The sequence below is a fragment of the Patagioenas fasciata genome, chromosome 6 (genome assembly GCF_037038585.1).
Source record: "Patagioenas fasciata isolate bPatFas1 chromosome 6, bPatFas1.hap1, whole genome shotgun sequence".
In the NCBI taxonomy this organism is placed as follows: domain Eukaryota; kingdom Metazoa; phylum Chordata; class Aves; order Columbiformes; family Columbidae; genus Patagioenas; species Patagioenas fasciata.
This window is the reverse complement of record NC_092525.1, coordinates 17714812-17737603: the sequence shown is the minus strand read 5'-3', so window position 1 is coordinate 17737603 and position 22792 is coordinate 17714812. Positions and strand designations below refer to the sequence as shown.

The 22792-nt window shown below is 41.0% G+C and overlaps 1 protein-coding gene across 1 annotated transcript in view; it reads left to right on the top strand.

Moving 5' to 3' along the window:
- The window catches only part of PDE4B (phosphodiesterase 4B), a 200432-nt gene that overhangs the window by 12847 nt on the left and 164793 nt on the right, over positions 1-22792 (top strand). Inside the window, exons 2-3 of the mRNA XM_065841890.2 lie at positions 10880-10991; positions 13219-13454. Of these exons, the coding sequence (XP_065697962.1) occupies positions 10950-10991; positions 13219-13454 (278 nt within the window). The 5' untranslated portion in view covers positions 10880-10949. The remainder of the gene's footprint in view (positions 1-10879; positions 10992-13218; positions 13455-22792) is intronic.

Below are 22792 nucleotides of genomic sequence, written 5' to 3'. Positions count from 1 at the left end.
AGGAGCAGCTCTGGGATGATCCAAGAGCCTCTGCAAACCCTCTGGTGCTCAGCACACTAGTGGGAATTTAATTCTTGAGAGCAGCAGCAGCAGCAAGGTCAGGTCTCCAGTGTGTGATCTTGCTCGTGGGAGAAGAATATAGGACAGCAGGACATCTTTTGTCTTGAAAACTGACATTTCTTCTGCCCAGAAGAAAAACCTGCTTTGCTATCCAAAGGAACGAGCTCAGTTTTTGTCTGGAAGAAGCACATCACACCAACAAAGTGGGAAACCTTGCAGGAATGTTAGGCCGCTCTGGTGACTTATAATGTTTTGTAGGCTGATGTCTTGTGGCATAAAAAGGTCATTTTGAGTCTGCGCCATGCTGTTGTTTTGACTTTTTTTTTGCATTGGAACAAGCAAAAGCTTTATGTTGTGCCCTAACCTAAGGCTAGTTTGAAAGAATACTGTACTGATAATACCTAAATATTTAATTTCTGGGAAAAACGGTGCATGAGGTAGTATATCATCATCTATGGCTGATAGAATTATGTGTTTTAAAAAGAACTCAAGTATTTCAAATGCATTCTTTTGCTTCATTGCTGCAAAGGTGAGGAACTGTCTTATAGCACCAAATTTTCAAATCTTAATGAAGAGCAATATTGATTGAAGTTACCAACCTCCTCTTTAGCAGTAGTTGGATATCTCTTACTTTACAGGCCAGAGGCTATTGAAATGGTACCAGTTATTGCATTTATAGGTACAAATGTTGAGTTTTGACCTCAGGACTCCATTTTTGGTTGCTATAGTTTCCCAAAATCACCAGCTGCCTGCAGAGCAGGAACATATTCTTGCTGAGCCCAATTGCAACCAGGCTGGGATTCATCCGACCATCCTTTGAACAACCTGGGACCCTCGTACATCCCTATGGTTTGCAGTTTCCAGTTTTGCAGTTCCCTTTGTGCCTTCAGCGGTGAATAATTTGGACAGAAGAGCCAGGATTTTCCCAGTGCCGCAGACAAAAGCGGGTCCCTGTGGATGGGATGCTGCGGGCAGAGGTCACCCCACAGCGCGCTCCTGGGTAATTGCACTCTCTGAAGTGATTGAATTTGATAAAAACTTTATCTAAAATATGCAGCATGGGGCAGACACTGAGTGTTGGAAGTATCACCCCACATAATTAAAGGTTTGAAGAATTTTAAATAGCAAGGGGAAAAAATTACAATGAGAACTCTGAGGAAAATGGTGGCGTTACCACTTTCACCTAACATAATAGCACTTGATTTCTGAGGAAACTGCAGCGTGATCTGAAGTATTCTTTCATTATTTTTTTAAAAAACTTGCTGATCATTTCAGCCTGAAATACAGGATAATGCAAATATTTTCCCAACAAGCAAAATCTCAGATACTGAAGGAAACAAAATAGCAGTGGTATAAAGAAACATCTGCTTTGCCTAAAATAAAAATCATGGAATAAGAAAGCTTAAATGTTCTTCTAAGTCAGGCTTTTTCTAAATTTCTTGTTATACATTGGCTTTTCAGTATACAAAAATGTTGTCATAGATGCCTCTTAAAATACATGAAGTAAAATATTTAAATGGAAGTGGTCTTAGCTAGTGGTTGACAGAAAACGTATGTGCATTTGAAGAATACCAAAGGCTTTTCCTTTAGTCCTATTTTTTTGTTTCTAATTTATTGTATGGACAGACAGAAGCTTCTAGTATGGAAAAAACTCCTGAGATAAATCAGGTTTGTAGTTGACCATGCTGAGCTAATGCAGTCATGTCCTCTTTGGTTCTCTGAATGCCACACTTCACCTTTGCAGATGAGGTGTGGAATTCACTTTTTAGTTACTCTCTGTTTCTGTATGAAAAGCGGACTTTTTGGAAAGCGAAGCCATTTGATGAACCGCTTATCCTCCGAAGGGTGAGAGTTGTGATAGATGCTTTTAGGCATGAATTCTGGAATGGGCTTGAGTTCTGACAAGCCTCAAATCTGACATTTAAAGAATTTCCCAAGTTCTAATTGAACAATTATGTTATTTTTGAACTCTCAGAACGTAACTGTTTTGTGACAAATAGTAAACAGGGGAGTTAAATGATGAGCATGACTTAAAAATACATTTTCTAATCTCTGCACATATGGCTTGTGTACTCCTTCCTAACTGTAGCTGGTTCTCCATCTGATTTCTGGCTCTGCTTTGACTGATAAGTGATTTTTTGAGCCCATCACCTATTTTTCTCAGCGGATTTGTGTCCATACTGTAAGGTTGAGCACACTTATCAAATGCTTTGGGGTCTGCAGGTGAGAAGTGTTGTTAAAATACTCAAAACCTAGATAGGAGATGCTCAGACAACACTTAGCTTTACTGTTGAGAAATGGCAGTTTTTCTTCTGATGTGCACATTCCAGTATATTTTATAAAGTTTTTTAGACAGTAGCAGAGAATGGTTATTCCTGTACTTAAAAACAGAGTGATAGCAGCTACTGCTACACAAAATCTGTGATCTAAAAAATAAATCCTTCGTGTTTCACTAACAAAAATGAAGCTGCAGACAGGCAGAGCTGTTAGAAGCAATATCTTGTGCGTGGCTAGATGCTGTTACCCTAGAAGTAACCTCATTTTGTACTCATTTAACAGCACGGAGAGATCTCTCCCAGCCTCTTCTTTCTCCTTTCTTGGACTCCTTATAGGATTGTCTTTTATGAGACATTTAGGATGCACAATTTATGAAAATGCAATTTATCAGCTGCAGAATCCTTCCTGGTGAAGAGAGGACATGGGGGCAGGAGACAAAGAGCAGCAGCTGTTTACCTTGGCACCGAGCAGCCTTTTGCCTTTTGATTGAGTTTTTGTGTCTGTTTGCGGTCAGAACAACTCATTACCTGTTATCACTACGGAATCATTTACTCTAATTGGCCATGGAATAGGTTTTGCCTCAGGCAATTAAATGGTTTTATTAGGTGGTGTTTCGTGGCCCAAAGGGTTGTGTTTGTGACTCTGGGCTGTGAGGTGAGCAGGACCTGCCTGAGCGTGACTGTCTGGTACCAAAACCCACTGTCCTGCATCATGGAGAGCTCTGTCCCAAACTGTTGAGTCGTGTTCTCTTTGAAGATCAGAGAATCACAGGATGGTTTGTGTCGAAGGGTCCTTCCCAGCTCCCCCAGTGCCACCCCTGCCATGAGCAGGGACATCTTCACCAGCTCAGGTTGCTCAGAGCCCCGTCCAGCCTGGCCTGGGATGTCTCCAGGGATGGTTCATCCACCACCTCTCTGGCCAACCTGGGACAGGCTCTTACCACCCTCAGGGCAACAATTTCTTCCTCATGTCCAGCCTGAATCTCCCTCCTTTAGTTTAAAACCACCACCCCTTGTCCGATCACAACAGGCCCTGTCCCCATCTTTCTTCTGGGCCCCTTTTAAGTACATAAAGGCTGCAATAAAGTCTCCTTTGAGCCTTCTCCAGGCTGAACACCCCAACTCTCTCAGCCTGTCCTTCCAGCAGAGCTGTTCCAGCCTCTGATCATTTCTGTGGCTCCTCTGCCCCCTCTCCAACAGCTCCATGTTTGTCCTGTATGATGCTGCTGGGTATCTGATCATTTTTACTTGCCTAAACAGTACAAGAAATAAAGAAGAAGGGGCTGCTTGCCTGGCTGGGGAGGAACCGAGGTGGTTCTCCTTGCAGGGTGGGAAAAGACTTCTGGAGCAGTGTGGAAATGGCATTTCTAGCAAGGTTCTCCAGAAGGAGCCCACCTTGGCTGCAGTGTTGTACTGCGACTTCTCCCCTGTATGCCCTGGGCTGCAGGTGCAAGGCACGGATGCAGCGGTGATAAAAGGGAGCAGCTAAGCCTGACTCTCTTATACCACACAGAATTTGAGGGGTTTGCTCTTTGCACAGGTGTTGGTGTTGCTTGTAGGTGCTTCGGGCCTTCTCCAGCCTCCTGCTGTGAAGCCACTTAGAGTTTTCTTCTTTCTTTTGTAGGTCCCCTTCTTCGCACTTCTTGACTAGCTGGATTTTGGTTTTTTAGGAACATCCTGCTGTTATATTTTTTTTCCCCCCTTTCTATCTGCACTATTCTTTAGCAATTTTTAGAAAGGGAAAAACGGCAAGGTTAGGAACATTCCTCTGTTAAAAGAGTTCTGGAGGATGTCTTCTTCTGAGGATGCTTTTTATTTGTAGGCTTGATTGTGCACTTCAGATCATTGTGTTGGTTGCTGAATGGCTCAAGTATTAGAAAAAGATTAAGAAATGCTTCTTGCAGGCTCTTTGAACTCGGTTTTTCCCTTAAAAACTACAGAGGAAAGAGGAATCTGAGGATTTTAGAACTTTTCCTCTTTGACTAGAGCGATGTCTGGGTGAGATTAGGAAGGAAATAAATAAATTGGTGGCATGGGACAAGTGCCACTTTAGCTGGTGGTGACACGGAAAGGTTCTCCTCGCTGTTCACCAGCACATGGTGTAATCCAACCCGATCCGCAGCCTCCCCGATATCTGTGCAGACCAGCAAGGCTTAGCGCATTCCTCTCCTTTCCTCACAAAAACACATGGGAAACATCACATCTATTTTTTTTTACCGAACTAAAGGGGGAAAATTTGCGTTGCCTAAATTTTCTGTCACACTGTTTCTTGTTTTATTTTTAAACTGCCATGTTTTTCTTTAAAAACATAATAAATAAACCTTCTCTGAGTGCTGTTCGGCTCCACTCAGAGGAGTGGGAGGCTCTGCTAGTCACTTACACATGGAATAAGAAAGGTAGAAATTGTGTCTTTTAATAGTATGCTTCGCTTTCCTAAATAATTATCTTCAAAATCCTATATGTGCTGGTAGGTAGCACTATTAAACTGTATCCTTTGTTGCTGTCAAAACTGATTTTTAAATTTATTGCATTTGACTGCTATAGCAGATAAACTGTTTTAGAAAGGTAAGATTTAAAAATCATTAACTTATTAAGGAAAATAGTGTTTTCCACAGTTCTTTCTTCTGCCCAGGCTATTAATGTTTGCCTGGAAGTTTCCTGAAAAAAATGTGGTCCTATTATCTCTGCAGTAATAGCAAAAAAAAATACCAAAAATACTGTTTGTATGTTATGGGAGTTGGGCAGAGCACGTGAGGCCTACTGACAGTAAGCAGCGTTATGATATGTTCAAATTAGTATTGATTTTTCCCATCATAACTGAAATAAATGAAGAGCAATGGCAACCTGATTGTAACCTCTGTGGAAATCACAGAGTTACTGCAATTTCTGGAATAGACTGACTTGGTTATTCTCAGCTTTAATGATTAGATTGCCAGAGAAAAGATGAGTCTTCGCAATCCTCTTAGCCTTGGCGATATCTCAGTAAGAAACCTCCTAATGACAGTTAAGACACTGTTTTAATAAGGATAATGTACCCAGTGGTAACATGGGAGGAGAGGTGCTTTTCTTTTTGTGTGTGTTTTTGTTGGTGGTGGTTTTGTTTTTAAAGTTTTTTATTTGGGCCTGCACAACTTTGACAGAACTTTCTCCAATACGTACAGAGCATCCTGCGTATGGCATTTAGTTTTTGTAATATGACAAATTACCAACTTTGTTACATCACACAGATGCCCAACAACTTAAAACCAGCAAACTGATTTAGGGTTGGTTTGCGTACTCAGCGTTTAATTCACAGGTTGGCAGTTACGAGAAGCTTAAAGCAGCCCTGGAAGACGAAAAAACTGAAGTCATTGCTTCTCAAGTTGGATGATATTGGAACTTCTGTAGCAAAATTAGTTTATGTGAGAACTCCAGTGATAAGAAATAAAACTATTTTTACCTCTCAGGGCAAATCCTTCTTTGCCGAGTCTGTTTTCATAAGTTACAAGCACTTGTCCTAATAGATGCTCTTCCTTTTATTTTGTGTTGCACTCTGAAATATTCTCAGTATTTTGTGAAAATTATAAAGGATGGACTTTTCTGAGAAGTGGGTTTCTTGGAGCTGCCGTAAGCTCTGCAGACCAGTCTAGCTGATATTTAAATGATGCTATAATGAGCAAAGTTTACTTTGGGTTAAGTGCTTCCACAAAATTTGGCAATAATCACTAGATGCTCCATAAACTGTCTGTGGTTTGCATTTTGGGATAGATTTTGTTCTACAGTTGAAGGTTTATTACTGCTAGATATCTCATCTGTTATTAGTCTAATATTAACTTTCTAGTAGGCCTCATGGCCAGGTCCATTGGCCTATCCAGCAACAACAACAAATGGGAAAAGACTACTGAAAAAACAACCTTTTGCTTCCCAAATAGATAGTAAAAAGACCTGTTTGGGAAGTTCTTATGTATGCATTTCTGGGAGGTGATGTCCAAGTCACTGGATGTAATAGTGGCAGTCACAGATCTAAATGTTTACGACTCAATACTGGAAGAAAATTAGCCTAGCACCTAAATTGGTGAAAGAGAAAAGGTACAGTTAATTCTTCCGTGGCTCAAGAATTTTGTGTATGCCTGGTGCAAAAGAAAATAAAATGGTAAACTTCCTGGAACTAATTTTTCAGGGGAATGTAATTTCTGCAGAAACATTTGACAGGTATTTCTTTGAATTTTTATTTATTGTGTGTTCAGCTTGTAAACGCGCTGCGTGTTTGCTCCTGCTGGGCAGCCCCGACCTCCCTTTCCTATTTTATAAACAAATCGATGTTCTTTGCAATCCCCAGGAAAAGAATTGCTCTCACATTTGGAAGCTGCTGGTTTTGTTTAAGATAAAATACAAACCCCATCAGTCTTCAAGTGCCGATTGCTATTTATACCTCAACTTGCTTTTGAGCAACGTTAGATCCATGTAGGGTTTATTTTTCTTACAGGGAGCTGTGTGTGATTTCCAAGCCTGAAGTAAGAACCTGTGTGTTTTGTCTGGGAGAGCGAGAACCGATATTATCGTTATGTTTTTCTTTTTTTTTTTTTGGTGACTGTCACCCTGTCTGTGTCCTTTACCCCCATGAAGTTTTGATGATCTTTAGGGATGATTGAATCCCAGCTCACAAATGATGTAATTCTCTGTTGTGATCAGATAATCTCCTCCATCCCAGCCCTTTCCTTAGCAAAGCTTCTCCATTAATTCACCATTCAGCTTGCTGGTTTTTATCTCTGATCATCTTCAGGTTCTGCTGAACCCGTGAGGATCATAATTTTGTTGCTGGGGAAAAATACAGCCCCAGAAATGTGTGTCATGTACTGGGCAGCACGGCTGGCAGCTGGGGGGAAACACTGATGGGGCTGCAGGATGTGCTGGCTTATCCTGGTTTTAGTGCGTTCTGTTATGTGTGTGTGTGTTTTTAAAATTTATTTTATAATTTATTTTTATTTTTGTTTGTTTGCATGTGTGTTGTTTTGTTTCTCTCTCAATCTTTGTGTCTTGCCTTCTTGCAAAATGGGAGCAAATTAATTTAGAGTACGCAAGCAGCCAGATAAACAGCTCTGCTTGCCAAACCCTGGTGTTAATCCCAAGAACCAGCACCACACGAGCAGCACATGTGTAATCCTGCCCTGACGGGGTCTGATCGAGGAAGGGGAGCAGCTTTCGGGGTTAATCTGGTTCTCACATAACCCCGCCGGCTGCAGCGTGTGGGGAAACTGCATCACGGTGAAATATGTATCTTGTATTTCAAACCACAGCAGAACTTGGAAATTAAGATGCATTTTAGGAATCTCTTTAAATAGTGGATTTCACACTGGGTGAGTTGAATAGCTATTTTTAAAGAAGCATGTAGGAGAAGCAGGATTGATCACATGCATCCATGTAGTTTTTTTCCTTGCCGCTGCTGGTTTTGAACCCTGTTAATTCATACCTTTGCTTTATTGCTCTGAAATTGCTGGGGCATTTACTGACATTTTGGAAAAACATGGTCACTGAGCACAAAAAAAGTTCAGGTGGAAGAAGTAGGTCAGCTTGGTGTAAAGAGAAATCTCATACCCAGCCCAGGATGCGTTCCAGGAAAGTGGATTAGATCCAACTCCAGCACTGAAACAGTATGGGTGTTTTTTTTTGATAGTCTAATATCAAATGCAAAACCTTGCTGCTTTAGGCATTCCCTGCTACCCACACTTAACCAGCCTGCTGGCATATGGTTTATTTTTGGAGAATTTGGGTAGTGGAGAGAAACTCTTTGCTTGCAACAAAAGATTTCGTGAATTAGAACATTTGCATGGGAGAAATTTTCCTGTAAGCCTCTTTGGGGTGGTTTATTTATTTATTTATTTCCTAGATGTTCATCCCAGTTGTGAAATCTTTTCTGTAAAGACGTGAGAAAAGAATGACTCAGATTTTAACAGTAATTTAGTCATGACTAACGGAAGTCTTCAGAAATGCAATCCACATTGAATAAAATATGTTGTTTATGATTACTCATATTCTGGTCAAACGTACTTTGACAAATTGATAAATATTTATAAAGGAAAGGAAATTGTGCTGTAAGAGGACTTCAGCTTCTCTGCACGTCTTGTTTCTTAATGTTGGTTCAGATCCTGAAGTTAGCAAAATTTAGGAGATGCTCTTAGGCTCTTTCACATTTTTTTCCCAAGATGTTTTCCTGGACACTTATTTCTGTGTTTACTTATTTACTGTATTATGTATTTATCTATTTATTTGTGTCAGGTTGGGGACCAATGTATATTCAGGAGGGAGGTGCAGTTGTTGGTCCCACGGTGGGACGTGCTGCGGTGTGAGCTGCTGTGCATTGACCATCACAAACATCTCAACCTTCTACTTTATTAAGCACAAATTGGTACTTTATTAAACACAAATCTTTAGGCTGCTTATTTCTGATGCTTATGCAACTGATTCCTTATTTTGTTCTTCCTATTAACTTTGTCTACGTATTACAGCGGAATATGTGTTTATTTCTGGCAGCAAATAGTCATGTCATATTATTCCTAGTCTGTGCACACCTGCCACTGTTATTGTCTTCTTCACCTCCATGGTATCTGGGACAGTATCATCTAATTTGCTCTCTGCTGTCCATTTTGGATTATTTTCATAACAGGGCATTTTAGTTTCTTCCAATTGTTGAAGACTGAGAAAACTTATTCTAGAATTTTATTCTGATACTGCAGTATGACTTTTATGCTGCTAATAGGGTTATGACTTCTCTCACTTCCAGCCTACTCATCTAATGGTATATGGATCAAAAGGTATAAAATAAGGTTCTCAGAGATAAGTGATGTTGGCACACAGCCCTGCTACTAAGGGCCAGGGTTTTTTTTTAATCCGCATTCTGCTGCTGCAATGTATAAACCTGCCCTGGTTGCTGTGCAGGTGCTTGCAGGTGGCCTCTTGTCATAAGAGGGTTCTCGATCAGGCCATAAATTTGTTTTTCTCGGCTCGGTGACAGCGAGTGGTGGATGCTGGGAGGGAAGTGAGCCTGGGGAAAGCTCTGCAGGCCTCGCTGGCGTTTGCTGCTGGACGGTCCTGTCCATCCTTTGCAAGCGGGAAGCCGGTGAGAAGACAAATCCCTCCGCTGTTCTCCAGTTGTGCCTTGCACAGGCTGCAGCGAACAGCCCCGTGTGCCGGCGCTGGTGCTGAGCCGGCAGCGAGTTGTGGCTGGTGCGGGACTGAGCGCTCCTGTACCTCGGCTGCCGATGGGGGGACGTGTGTGCGCTGAGTGTGTGAACCGGAGGAGGTGACAACCGGAGGTGCCTGTGCCACAGTCAGAACCGCGGCCAGACTCGGCTACGCTTGTGTGTCGGTGTTTCCTTTCAGTTTGTTTTGCCCTTTCTCCCTTTTTTTCCCCCCAGTGAGTTGGTTTAGAGGGAAGCAAGTTCATTGTTGCACTTCTCTTGTGCATGGAAGAGCAGGTGAGCAGTTGGCTCCTGGACACTGTGGTGTCCTCAGACCTCTGTGACCAGGGCGATGCTCTATATTCAGGTGCTGTGCTCGAGAGTTAGTGTATTTCTTTTTTTCTTCAAGCTTCTTCAATTCAAATAGAAGTGCAAGCTAAATAGAGTTTAACCTGTGCACGATGGTGTTAAACTGCATCCAGACCCTCTGTGGCATGATTGTGTGGTGGCTGCAAACTGAGCTGAGCTGAGCCGAGCTGCTGCGTTCGGGCTCCTGAATCCATTGTGGGGTGGGAAGCAAAGAAACAGGTCTGTAAAACCAGCAATTGCTTTTTCAGTACCTGCTGCCAGGGCTGTGAACCTCGCAGTGAAACTGAGGGGTGTCTTCTGGGACCCCGGCTGCTGGTGGTGGCGGGCAAGAGGATTCGGTGCCTAATTTTGATCCAAATACAGTTCAAAATCCCTGATTTCTCAGAGCAAACATCATGTCAGAAGTCAAAATCACCAAGCCTGAAGCCGTCACACAGCTTTTTGTGGTACCCTCAGTGCTGAATTTTATGAGCAGTGGCCCTTAAGAAATCTTGTACCTCAAAAATAATCCTTCCAAGCAGGGGAAAAAATTTGTCAGCACATAAAAAAGTATCAGTCCAGCTCTGCCTGTTCTGCGGGGAAAGAAAAAACCCACAACCCACAGTGTTCTCTCTATATAATAGTGAATGGAAAAATGAAAAGCCGCTCTTGGAGACCTTCTGTACTGTACTGTACCCCTGGACTTCTATACTGTACCTCTGAAAAGGGCTCATTCAAAGAAAAAATATCTGTAATTATTAATAGAATTTGTTAGCATTGATTCTGTATTACTGGAGGTGATGCAGGGCTTGCTTATATAGCAGAGCCTTGTGAATTCTGGTTACTTTTAACATGTTCCTATTTAATGTTGAATTATGCTTTCACTATTAGAGAGATACACTTGCGTCGCATCTGCTGCCAAGTCTTTTACGAAAGTGGACAGTCAGTTATAAATCAGCTTTTGTGCTAGTAGTTAGCTCCATAGTTTATTATCAAATCAGTTTGTTATTTAAAAATACTTTTTTTTTTCTCTTTCAGGTTGCCCATCTGAAGAAATTGAATTAAACAACACAAGTTTTTTATAACAAGGTGCACTTTAATTTCAATAATGAAGAAAAGCAGAAGTGTCATGACAGTAACTGCAGATGAAGTAAGTTTCTTCTAAACACGTTTTACTTTTCCCAGTACTTAATGACAGGGAGATTAAAAGTTTGTTTTGTCTTATTTTCTAAGTATCTGGTTTTGCTTTGGTTACTCATTGGTTTCCTTAGAGTTGTTTACAGCTCATATAAGAAGAAGAAAATAAACCCTGCACATTTAAAACCAAACCAGCCCCACACCAGGAGAAGTTTTATCCTTCACTGTTGGTACTTATGTATGTGTTTCAACATCTCTCCCCACTGTAGTTTCTGAACACCTAATGCGATGATGCACATGTTATTCCATTACTACATTTGCTAATCATCATCGTAATCCCCTATTAATTAAACTCCTGTTCCCATTCTCTGGAGAAATGTATCAGTTTGTAACGATGATGTGATAACTGCAGCCTTAATTGTCTTGTTTGTCACGGCTGGGACTCACCAAAAGATGGAAAGTCACGTGGAATGTATATGAAAATACAGTGAAGGAGTGGAACCTGATAATTAGTGTATCCTATAATGCTCCTTCCACAAAAACATGTTTCTTTTACACTCTTTGACCGCACATTGCACAGCTGCATGGTCAGTTTGACTGAGCGTAACACTGAGTCTGCTCAGTCCTGGCTCATTTGAATGAAGGCAGGTGTCTGAAATCGAAAGGGAAGCGAGAAAACTCTGCTCTACACTTAAATAATAACAAAAAAATATAAACAATCTTACAAAGATTATTACTAAAGACAGGATATGGCAGATCCTCATACAGAAGGCAAAGGAGTATTTTTGACCTGATTTTTTTCTGTGAAAGGGCTGGGTGTGGATTACTGAAGATTTCTACCATATTTTTGGAAGCGTAGCATGCCAAATATTTTAAACTTCTATCTTGGCCATTATGATGTTGATGCCTCAGTAAGTTCAAGGATCTGCACCAACATGCCTTATAGCACTTCAAGCAGTAAAATAGCTGTGGATTGTGTTGTTTCCTCTTTGGATGCTTCACATGGTTGTGGGATGGGTGAGCAAGGAGGAAAAGTTGAGAAAACTGGTAGTTTGCCATTGTCTTACCAGTCTTGTATTTCCCTCCCCTGTTCATACATAGAGTTGTAGAATCATTTTGGTTGGAAGAGACACTTGAGATCATCAAGTCCAACCATAGGGCAGAGATCAAAATTCTAGAGCAGGTAAAGAAGAGGAAAACCATAGAGGGATTGCTGTAGATATGTACACCTGTTCCGATGACCCTCCAGCTTCTACTGGTAGCTCATCACAAGCAATAAAGAAATATTCTCATTTTTATTGGACAATTCTGTTTGACTAGCTAAATTGTCTTAAGACAGATCAAAGCTGTTCTGCTGTGGGACAACTTCAGGTTTGGGTTTGTGAAAACTGAGAGCCAGTTCTGAGATCAGGGTGATGTTTTTAAACAAAAATCAGCAGAAACTAGAAGAGGAAAAAACTTCTCCAGTTGATCAAACCCTTTTCTTTCAGACTATTTCTATTAGGAATGCCAGATGTAGGGCAGCATAGCCCAACTGGGAGTTCTTCTCACTGAATAGCTCTTGGATAATTCAAGGTGTGCCTAAATTTGGTATTCTTGGTGCCTCTATCTGCCTGGCGATTCATCCAAAAAAAAAAAAAAAGAGGCAAACCTCCAAGTATTCACACATTGGAATTGCAACAGCAGATTTTAGTGGCAAAATAAGGTTGGGTGTCCAGCTTGCTGTATGAATTTTGAAACGGCGTTGCAATGCAACCTTAAAACCTGTACTCTCAACTTCGGATTTCAAGGGTTCTCGTTTTTAAATGCTCCGCTCTCAGTTTCGTTTACTGTCTGCAAGACACGTTCACATCATTATTTCCAAGTCTGAACCTGGTTTTAGCTTCTGTTTGTGCTGCAGAGAGGAATGAGACTTAAGATGGGTGTTGAGGGGAATGTTCTCTGAAGAAGTGCAAAATTTCAGAAGTTTAACATATCACCAAAGCAATCAGGATTATTGAAGTGTTCAGCTAGATTAGAATTAGGTGTTGAATTTAGGTTAGACAAGTTATGCTTAAATTTTCAGGTTCCTTTGTAACTTGATAAACTAATGATGCAGCACAGTCAGACTCTCTCAAGATCCCATCATATGGTTGCTTTTTGTGAGTATCTGTGACTTTAGAACAAAAAATAAATGTGTCTTATTCTGGTGGAGGAAAAATATTGTTTGCAGAACTTCAGTGGCTTTTCTGTGTTTGCAGAATGCTCTGGATTACCTGGAGTGCGGGCTCAGCAAGTCCTACAGCACTTCCAGCCACACGTTGGGCATCGACCTCTGGAGGGGCCGCAGGTGCTGCTCTGGGAACCTCCAGCTACCGCCGCTATCCCAGAGACAGACGGAAAAAGCGAGGACACCGGACAGGGACTTTGTCTGCAGACCAACCACTCTGCCCTTGCTGACGCCTCCCAGTATCGCCATCACCACCTACCAAGACTGGTATGTTATTTCCATTTGTTATGAATCTCACGTAGTTGTGGGATTGGTTGTTTTTTGTTTGTTTGTTTGTTTGTTTAATTTTTTTCTTGTTTTCTGTTTTCATGTTGTATATTTTTTTCTTTTTTTAAAATTTTTTTGAAAGGCATTAGATAATTGTATTAATGAGTATTGTTGATATCTATCAATTGGTGCATCGTATATGTAAGTTTACAAAGCGATTGCCTTTTTTTTTTTTTAATTCTACTTCTGTTACTTCTGTTAAAACCTCTTCTGCTCACTTTTTAATGCATCCTGATGAAACTTGTTTCATAAATTCCAATCTTGGCCAGAGGATTTGTGTTGCTGGCTTTCCACCCGCAGGAGGGTTCGGGGTGGTAGGTGCTTCTACGACAGATTGAGGATAAAGGCTTTAGCTCTCTGGCTGTTTCTTGTCCAAGTGTTAGAAGAAAGGCTTGGAAAAGCGTTTGAATCTGATGTTAAGATCAAGAAGAGTCCTAAAGAAACTATCAGAGAGCTGGTTAAAAAGGGGATCAACAGGAGGTGAGTTCCAAACCAGAAGCTGAATGTGAAGTTTGCAACTAAGGAAATTCTTCTCAAGGGAGGAGAGGAAGACAAAACCCTGAGCGTTCACACGTTGGAATTGCAACGGCAGATTTTAGTGGCAAAATAAGGTTGGATGTCTAGCTCGGTGTATGAATTTTGAAAAGGTGTCGCAGTGCAACCTTAAAACCTGTGCTCTCAACTTCAGATTTCAAGGATACTTTAGGTTCTCATTTTTAAATGCTCCGCTCTCAATTTCGTTTGCTGTCTGCAAGACGTGTTCACATTGTTACTTCCAAGTCTGAACCTGGTTTTAGCTTCTGTTAAGCTCCGCACCCTTCAGAACTGGCATTTCAGTTTGCGTTTGAGCATTTATAGAGAATATCCTAAATTCACTCATTAGAGGCCTTTAAAAACAGTTTTCTATTGAAAATAGGATTTTTAAACTATGCGCTTGAGTAAATGAGCTACATTGTTCAAATAGGAAATAGCTGGGGCTTTTGTTCATTTTTTGCATTTAATTGCTGTGGATGAGTTTAACACAACAAGTTGTTTCAGATGGTGGTTGTGAATGTTGACAATAGAAGGGTTGCTTTACCTTTAGGAGCATTTTATGAGTGTTCCCTTTTGAGTATCTGCCGCAATTTGAAATCTCAGCTGCAGGACAAGTGAACCTATTTGTGAGGTGTGCTTTGAAGAACGAATTAATTCTGCTCTTCGAATACACGATTTAAGAAAGTGCAAGGAATTACGATGGATTTATTTCCCTTGTAACACAAGAGGGCATTGCTGCTCCTCTCTGCCATTCCAGCTCAGTCAACGTGTGTGGATTGTGTCGCACATCTATTTTTCTTGAATGTATTCCAGTCAAAGAGAAAACGCTTATAACTGACACAGAGGTTATTTCTTTATTTCTGTTGGTCTCTTAGAAGTGAGCAGATAGCTTTTGAGTTTTCTGTTTTGTTGGAAGTTACTGGGACTGTTGCAACACGTCGTTATTGTACATGGGCATCATCGCATCCCCTTGCCCTCCGGACTCGGGCAGCGAGTAGATTGACCGCTCTGAGAGCTGACCAGAAAACTGGTTTCATCTTATCATTTTCTCCTGAGGTTCTGGTCACCAGGGGCTTTTGCCTGGGTTAGCACTGTTCTCTACCCCACGCCAGGCAATTCACAGTCGTGATGGGAGATTTTTTTGTGTAGGAGCAATGCAGGCAGGATCTGGTCCCCAAGCTCTTTGGTCTTCTGTTTTGTGGTTCAGTTCTGCGTGAATCGTACCCCAGAGGCACGTTTTATTTGTGTAAGTGCACGGTGTGCCATTGCGTTGAAATTATTTTGGAATAATGCAAGCACTGAGACTCGGTGGGCAATAAAGGTCCCTAATGTGATGTCTCTGTGCTGTGGAAATTGTTCACTAAATGTGAACAATTAGCTTCAGGATGCAGAGAGGTCAGATTTCCCGACCTCTCTTTATCTTCCCAAAGGCAGGCGCTACAGCTTCTACCAGATCAAGTTCACTGATGCTGTTGCAGCAGTGGAATTAGTGAATGGTGCAACAGGAAATTTCAATGTAAATGGCCTTGGTCTAAAACATTTGGGGTCCACACAACTAAAATGCATAAACAATGTAAGGTCCAGATTTAGGTTTTATATAAAGGTAAATCATCATAACTCTTATGATTCCAATACAAATTGTTTAACATTGCCTTAGTGTGTTTTGTTTTGTTTTCCCCTGAGGGTTCATAGAGTTGTAGCTTGGAAACACTTTCTCCAGGAGATAATGGGACTCATTCAGAAGCGTGTAGGTTTACCCGAGCTTTCTGTAATCTATTTCTGTGCATATGAAACCCCAAAGACAGATGTGAAACACCTCAGTATTATGACATGAAACATGATTCCTAGAAATAATGTCTTTATTTTGCTTGTCTGCTGTGCATAGTAGCTATCGTCTTTTTTTGTGACGATGGTAAGATTGTGAAGGAGCTTCCCAGCGATAATCACGATGACAAATAACTTTTCATGCTGATATACAATTTCCTCATTACGCTGTTATATTTAGTGTATCTTGAGAAACACATACAAAACTTCTGTAAGGGACGTTGTCTCTTTTCCTGGGGCAGGTATGGTGGAAGTGAGGATTTCCACGGGCATTTCATCCTGAGCAAAGGAGTCACTTCAGTTTGTGGTTTTGTTTCCTATTTGTGCAAGTCTGTAGAAATTTGTCAACCAGAAAGATAATAATGAAGTTTCTGGAGAGGTGCGATAAATCGAAACCCGATCAGAGGATTGCTCTGAACTGGAAGGTGCAAAAGCCCTGTCTCTGTTGTGGTTATTTCTCTTTTCTCCTGTTAATTTGATGAAATCCCTGGGGAAACTCTTGCTGTGTGTTGGGTTGTGCATTCTGCTCAGCTCTTCTTCCAGTTCTTCTGTTGTCTGTTGGCACAAAATCTCCGCTGTGTGCTCGTTTTTAAACTTCTTATTGTTCCTGTGCTGGGAAACTGTTTTTCTTATGGATGGTTTTGTTGAGGCTCACGCTGATCTCCAGAGTGCCAAAGCTTTTCACTGGTTGTGCTCTGTATTGAGCAAAATGCCAAATATCTCTGTTATTGAATGAGATTTCCAAACTGAAATCTTTCAAGTGTTAATGTATAATAATCTGTCTGTGCTTCTTCCTGGAGGAATTTAGGAGGATGTGATAGATGTGAAATGCAAGGCTTCCCACTAACTGGTGGAGGGGTTTTATCTGTATATTTTAATTTTAGGGAGGATCATGAACAGGCTGAGATGACTCTGAAGGAAATAATTGCACCAAGGTGTTCTGGTGACATCTGAATGTGTGAAAATAAAACTGCAGCTAAGCAGAGGTGTGTGGGGGAAATCTATCTGTATATAGATAAAAAACCCCAAAAAATTATCAGTTAATTTCTCGCAGCATTTCCTGGAGTAAGGTTACAACTAAATAATAGTGCTACCTGTTGACGGTAGGATACCAACAGATCAAGTAGCATTAATTGTGATTCTGGTGACGCTTCGTGCGTCCTGCACAGCTCTGTATGTTACCAAGCTCTTCACAAACCTTCCCCATGAGTGGAGAACAAACCAGATTATATTACAGCGGCTCCAGTACTTTGTTTCCTTTTACAAATGTTGTTTGTTATTGGTTCAGTGTAGTTTGATTCTATCATCACTGAAATGCTTCGGAATCTGACCTGCAACATCAGTGCTGTGCTAAAGACTGTGCTAAGAATGCACTGATTGCGGAAATCTAGCTATTCTGGGACTGCAGGAACTGGGACTTGAAGAAGAGAATAGGAGTTCGAATATTTGCAAAGGGCAGAGGAAAATAAGGCTATTCCTTCTGTAAGTACTTTTTCTGCCATGCTGGAGTTTACCAGGGGTAATGCGAAAGTAAGAACCATGAGAGGATGAGCCTTGACTTACATAAATATTTTAACTTAAGGTACATGGAAACCTAAAAAACTAAGCTGCTCCTGAGGTTTGTTGTTTTTCTTTTTTTTTTTCCAAAATTACTATTATTATTATATTTTCTTGAGGCCAGTGCTGTTCTGACAATATCTGTAACCAGCAAAGAAATAACAGGCAGGCTGCCTCCAAAGCAGTAATTCTAAGCCTGCTGTACTAATATTTTGTGTGGAAATGGGCAAGCAGTACAAATTCAAAATAGCTTTCATGAATCACGCAAGGGAAGAGGTAGAAACGATATAGATCTTCAAGTGGCAGACAAGTCTTAGAAGCTCCTTTTGCACAAATTTTGTGCATATTTTCATAAAAGTGGTTAAAATGTTTTCCACAAGACTGCTCCATATTTTATAACTAAAGCTTTGTGCTGATAAACCCAGGCAAGCGGGAAGAATGAGGGTGTGAAGAATATATTTGGAGCTACACTTGGGGCATCCAAAATAGTTCCCTTAGGCTATTTTTTGATACTTCACAGCTCCTGGGTTGAGTTTAACAGTGTACTTCTGATTTACACCATTTCTGCAGGTTTTACTCAGGTCTGATGGTTCTGCATCATGTTTCTATGTTGAAACAAAAATAATTTCTGTGATGAGTCCCAAAGTGTAAGGAAATAGACCTTAAGAATGATATTAAGAGTTGATATGGTTCATATAAAATACAGTAAGGAGCGCACTTTCCTTAGTTAAATATTTGGACTATGGTATTAAATACCATTTTGATACTTAGGCTGTATTTAGAGCATTTAGGCTGTGTTGAAATGTGTGTGGTGTTAATTTTCTAATGCAAAAGCCACCTTACTCTTCTGCAAGAGCTACAGGAGAACTCACTTGTCTGCTAACATGGTTGCTATTTGAGTCACATTCTTGCCACTTAATAAAAAAATTAACCATTAATCTGTCTTTAGTTTTCAGGGCTAATTTTATTGTATTTTTTTTCCCCAGCATTCATAATTAACCAGCATACTCTAGTGTTTTGTGAGCTTGCTGAATTATTGCTAGTGGTTTGTGAGCGACCAGGTCTCCAGCTTGTTCTCTTCTGAGAGAATTTTATTGTACAGGTTGACGGTCAGAATCTAAAAAGGAAATAGTAAGGGATTGATTCTACTTTCCATGTCTGTCTGAAAATCTTCCTGAAGTTGGGGTATGTAGAACCTGGGCTTGCAGTACTGCATGTCATTCTCCAGATGGTGATCGTGGGCAGCAAATCAGATGCAACATTAAACCAAACGAAAAATTCAGTAGAATTTTGGGCAACTGAACCCGAGAACAAAGCTTGAGCAGAAATGCTGAGTTCAGCTGTGTCCGACTTGTAGCTGTCGTGAAGCTCGTTAACCTGGCGGTAATTAATCAAGGGATGGATATGGAAAGTTAGAACGATAAAGGGGGTGGATATTTGCATGGAGGATTAAAAAGAATAATGAAACTGTTGGCAGGCGAGTAAACTAAGCAGAAGGTGATATACCCAGTCGCTCCTTTACGTACTTGAAATCCGTACACCCTGTGGAATGAAAGGAAGTATTTAGGGTAAGAGGAAACTTGGGTAGGAGCAGTGGGATGAACACCAGAAGTTGGGAAGGAGTAATGCTGTTTTGGACAAGTGTGGGGCTTTTTTTTTGTTTTAATGTTGTTTTACCTGGGGAATAATCCCCTCTGAAAATAGCTGAAGTTTTATTCCTTAACATTATTTCAAATTCAACGATATAAGAATTGAAGATTAGGATAAAAAAAAAAAAGATGAGCTGTCTTCCCATATGATACGAAAAATAAAAACTTAGGAGGAAAAAAAAAAAGCCCTTAGAAACATGGTTTTTATTTTTCTACCTATATCTAAAAGTATTTAAATCACAGGATGGTGAAGCTGGAAGGGATCTCTGGACATCATCTAGTGCAAAGTGTTTATTATTTATATATAAATCACATCAGTTTTGATTGTAATAAAGCAAGACCAATTATTCTGATTGAGCTTCCCTCCTGGATTTCAAAAGCCTGTACCGCGTTTCTGTGGGGCATTTACTTACCTTGAAAAAGGAGGTCAACTGTATTCATCATAACATCTCGTATATTCTGTGGGGAAAACAGTTTTTAATTACGGTGTGCTGTTTCTGGAGAACGTATGTGATAGCTTGGTTTTGAAACTTACTATGATTTGTTCTAATTTTTTTAACAATGTGAAAGATGTAGAGGGTATTGAAGAGCGTTACATCTGGAAACAGTCCCAAAGGATTTTGTCTGCTCAGTGATTTTATTTTTTATTCCTCAGTAGGTAGAAATATGATCAGTACATGTAGGGATGGCTCATTCCTGGTGCTGAGCACTGGAGCTGGTAGGAGTTTGGAGCACTGGGGACTCCTCAGGATAGTCTCTGAAAAGCTGAAAATGTTCCACTGTGAGATAGTTCTGATGTTCTCTACGGGCAGATCATAAAAATTACACGGAGAAGTTCACTAAGACTTAAATCTGTTTGGGTTCCCCGAGGTGGGAGGTATGGTTAGAGGAAGATTCCTTGATTTTGTTGTCACCGTTGCCTCTCCCAGCTTCAGTTTAACACCTCACAAGAACGCAGAGGAGGAAATGTGGATAGTGAGATAATTTAGAGAAATGTCTTCTCTAAAATTTTGCTGCTTTGTCTATTAGTAAGATGTTTCCACCGGAGAACATCCCGCTGCTGACTTGGGTGAGGTTCTTCCTGACCAGGAACTATGTAGAGAACCAGTCAAAGAAACAAAACTAAACCATCAAAGAAATGAAACTAAAGCATCAAAAACCCCAAACTAAATGGTGATTCTATGTCGGCACTCGCTGACCCTGCTCTGAGAAGGTTTGATGGGGGTCACTGGTGGCCTCATCCCCATCTGACATTACTCAGCATGTCCTGGACATCTGTTCATAAAAGTAAATCACAAGAATCCTTCATAATAGGAAAAAATATTGGGTTACGCAAATATCTAGGGGTCACCGCTTGCGCGTTTTATATATAGTCAGTACAAATGTAAACCTGTCTAAAAAGAAATGGCTGCAAAAATAATTTGCGCTCTCTCTGAGCTATCACCAAAGTTATTTCTCAGCTAAAAATACACAGATAAGTGTTTTGGCTGCCTATATTTAGGCATTGTCTGTTGCTGTCAGTTTTTGAAGCTCTTGGATCTTCTCAGTTGGAATATTATTTTTATTTTTATGTTTTCTAGAAGGCCTAAATAGAACAACTATGATCTATGTGTGGTGTTGTTGGTATAGAGGAATTTTAAGATTAAACATAATGTTGGATTAGTCATAGGTTTTGAATTAAAAATGTCGTTATTTTGTAAATGTCTTTTTGTACGCAATTTATATTTTGCCATTGCAAAATAATATTTTTCTTAGTTTGCATTTATTTGATTAGTTGAATTTTAGTCTGCTTATGCGCTCAAAACGATAGCATCCCCTTTTTGTATGAATTGTAAAGTGAGCCCAGTAATTTTATTGAAGATGATGCTGAAGTTTGGTGCTTGCAAGGTTTGCCTGGAGATTCTAGTTGTTCAGAACGGAGGTAGCTGTAGGCACACAAAAAAAGCTTTTAATGATTCAATTATAATTATATACCTCGATCCAGAATGAAATAAGACAGCTTGAAATGTATCTAGAGTGGAAAGAAATGAGTCACTGTTAATTAGCAAAAGACAATGAAGCTTCTGAAATATTATGCTCAAACTTCGTCCTCCCAAGAATATAAAATAAATGGAGATTATGGAAATACAGTTGATACAAAAGCTGAATCAGACAAGAATTTGACACAACCCTCTTTTATCTTTAAAATTCTGACTAATGATGACTTCATCTGAAAGGGAAGATCAAGCCCAGTTTGCTTTGTTACCTGGAGAACCAGCTCCTGCTGCTCAGCTGATCGCCGGCGCTCGGCGTGGTTTTGCTCAGCCGCTCTGTTTTGTGCTGCTGTGCAAGCAAAGTTGCTTGAAATTTTGCTGTGAAGGTGCACGTACCTCTAAAATCCACCGAAGGATTAAGATGAATGTTACGTATGTCAAAACGGTGCACGTTTTCCCGCCCCTGCACGCTGCTGGTGTCCCTGCGGCCTGGTGACTGTTGCTGTGTGTGACACATGCCTGACCTTATGCTTGACCAGGGATGAGGGAGCAGGACAGATGAGTGGATATAGGTTGCCCTGGGGCTGGGAAGCAACTCCACATCCTGGCATCGTGCCACGGATGTGGAACAGACCTTGACAGAGGTTCTGCGCCCCCCATCCTGGGGGTTGTGTGTCTGGGGAGCTGAAATCTTTGAGTTGGATTCCACACGCTGGGCACTCAACTCCCAGGCAAAACTCAACAAAGTCCACTTACAAGTCACATTTCTAAATACCTGCAACCAAGCTACTAAATTAGTTTACTAACAATTGTCGATCAATTATTATTTCAGTACTTAAAAGTGGCCCATAAGGAAGATGGAGACAGACTTTTGAGCAGGGCCTGTTGTGATAGAACAAGGGGTGATGGTTTTAAACTAAAGGAGGGAGATTCAGGCTGGACATGAGGAAGAAATTGTTGCCCTGAGGGTGGTGAGAGCCTGGCCCAGGTTGGCCAGAGAGGTGGTGGATGAACCATCCCTGGAGACATCCCAGGCCAGGCTGGACGGGGCTCTGAGCAACCTGAGCTGGTGAAGATGTCCCTGCTCATGGCAGGGGTGGCACTGGGGGAACTGGGAAGGTGCCTTCAACCCAAACTGTTCTATGATCTCTGACCTGCTGTGACTGCTTACTCTAGTTGGCAAGTTACCCTTGAGACAGGAGAGCTTCTGCTGTCAGGACAGGACAAACCTGTGCCCTCTGCATGTGTTAACTACTTGTGATCCATATCCACCTGGCACTGGTGGGGGTCAAATACCTTTGCACCTCCTCTTATGTGTTTGCAGTAGCTGTGTCGTGACCTCCTGCAATCTTTAAACTTATTTTTTGTGTCAGTTCCTTCCTGGGTCCATCCTACCATTGGGAGCATGGTTGGAATGACTTGGAGGACCAAGAACGCAGCGTTGTCCACTGCTTCTGGGCTCGGTCACATTCTGCAGATTCTCAGTCAACATGCTGCTCTGGGAGACTCGTTACCCATCACTGGATGCTCTTCCATTCAGAAAACCATGAGACTTCTTTTATACGTGGACAGGCCACAGCCACCTCCTCTCTTTAACCCTGTTTTTATTGGCACTGGCAGTGCAATGCTCTCTGGGGTTTTGGCTGTTAATTTATCCCTTGAATTAAGCTATAATGGACAAAGCGGTAATAGACAGAGCGGTATGGGAACTTGGACAGTTGTGCACAATGAATTCTCTGTT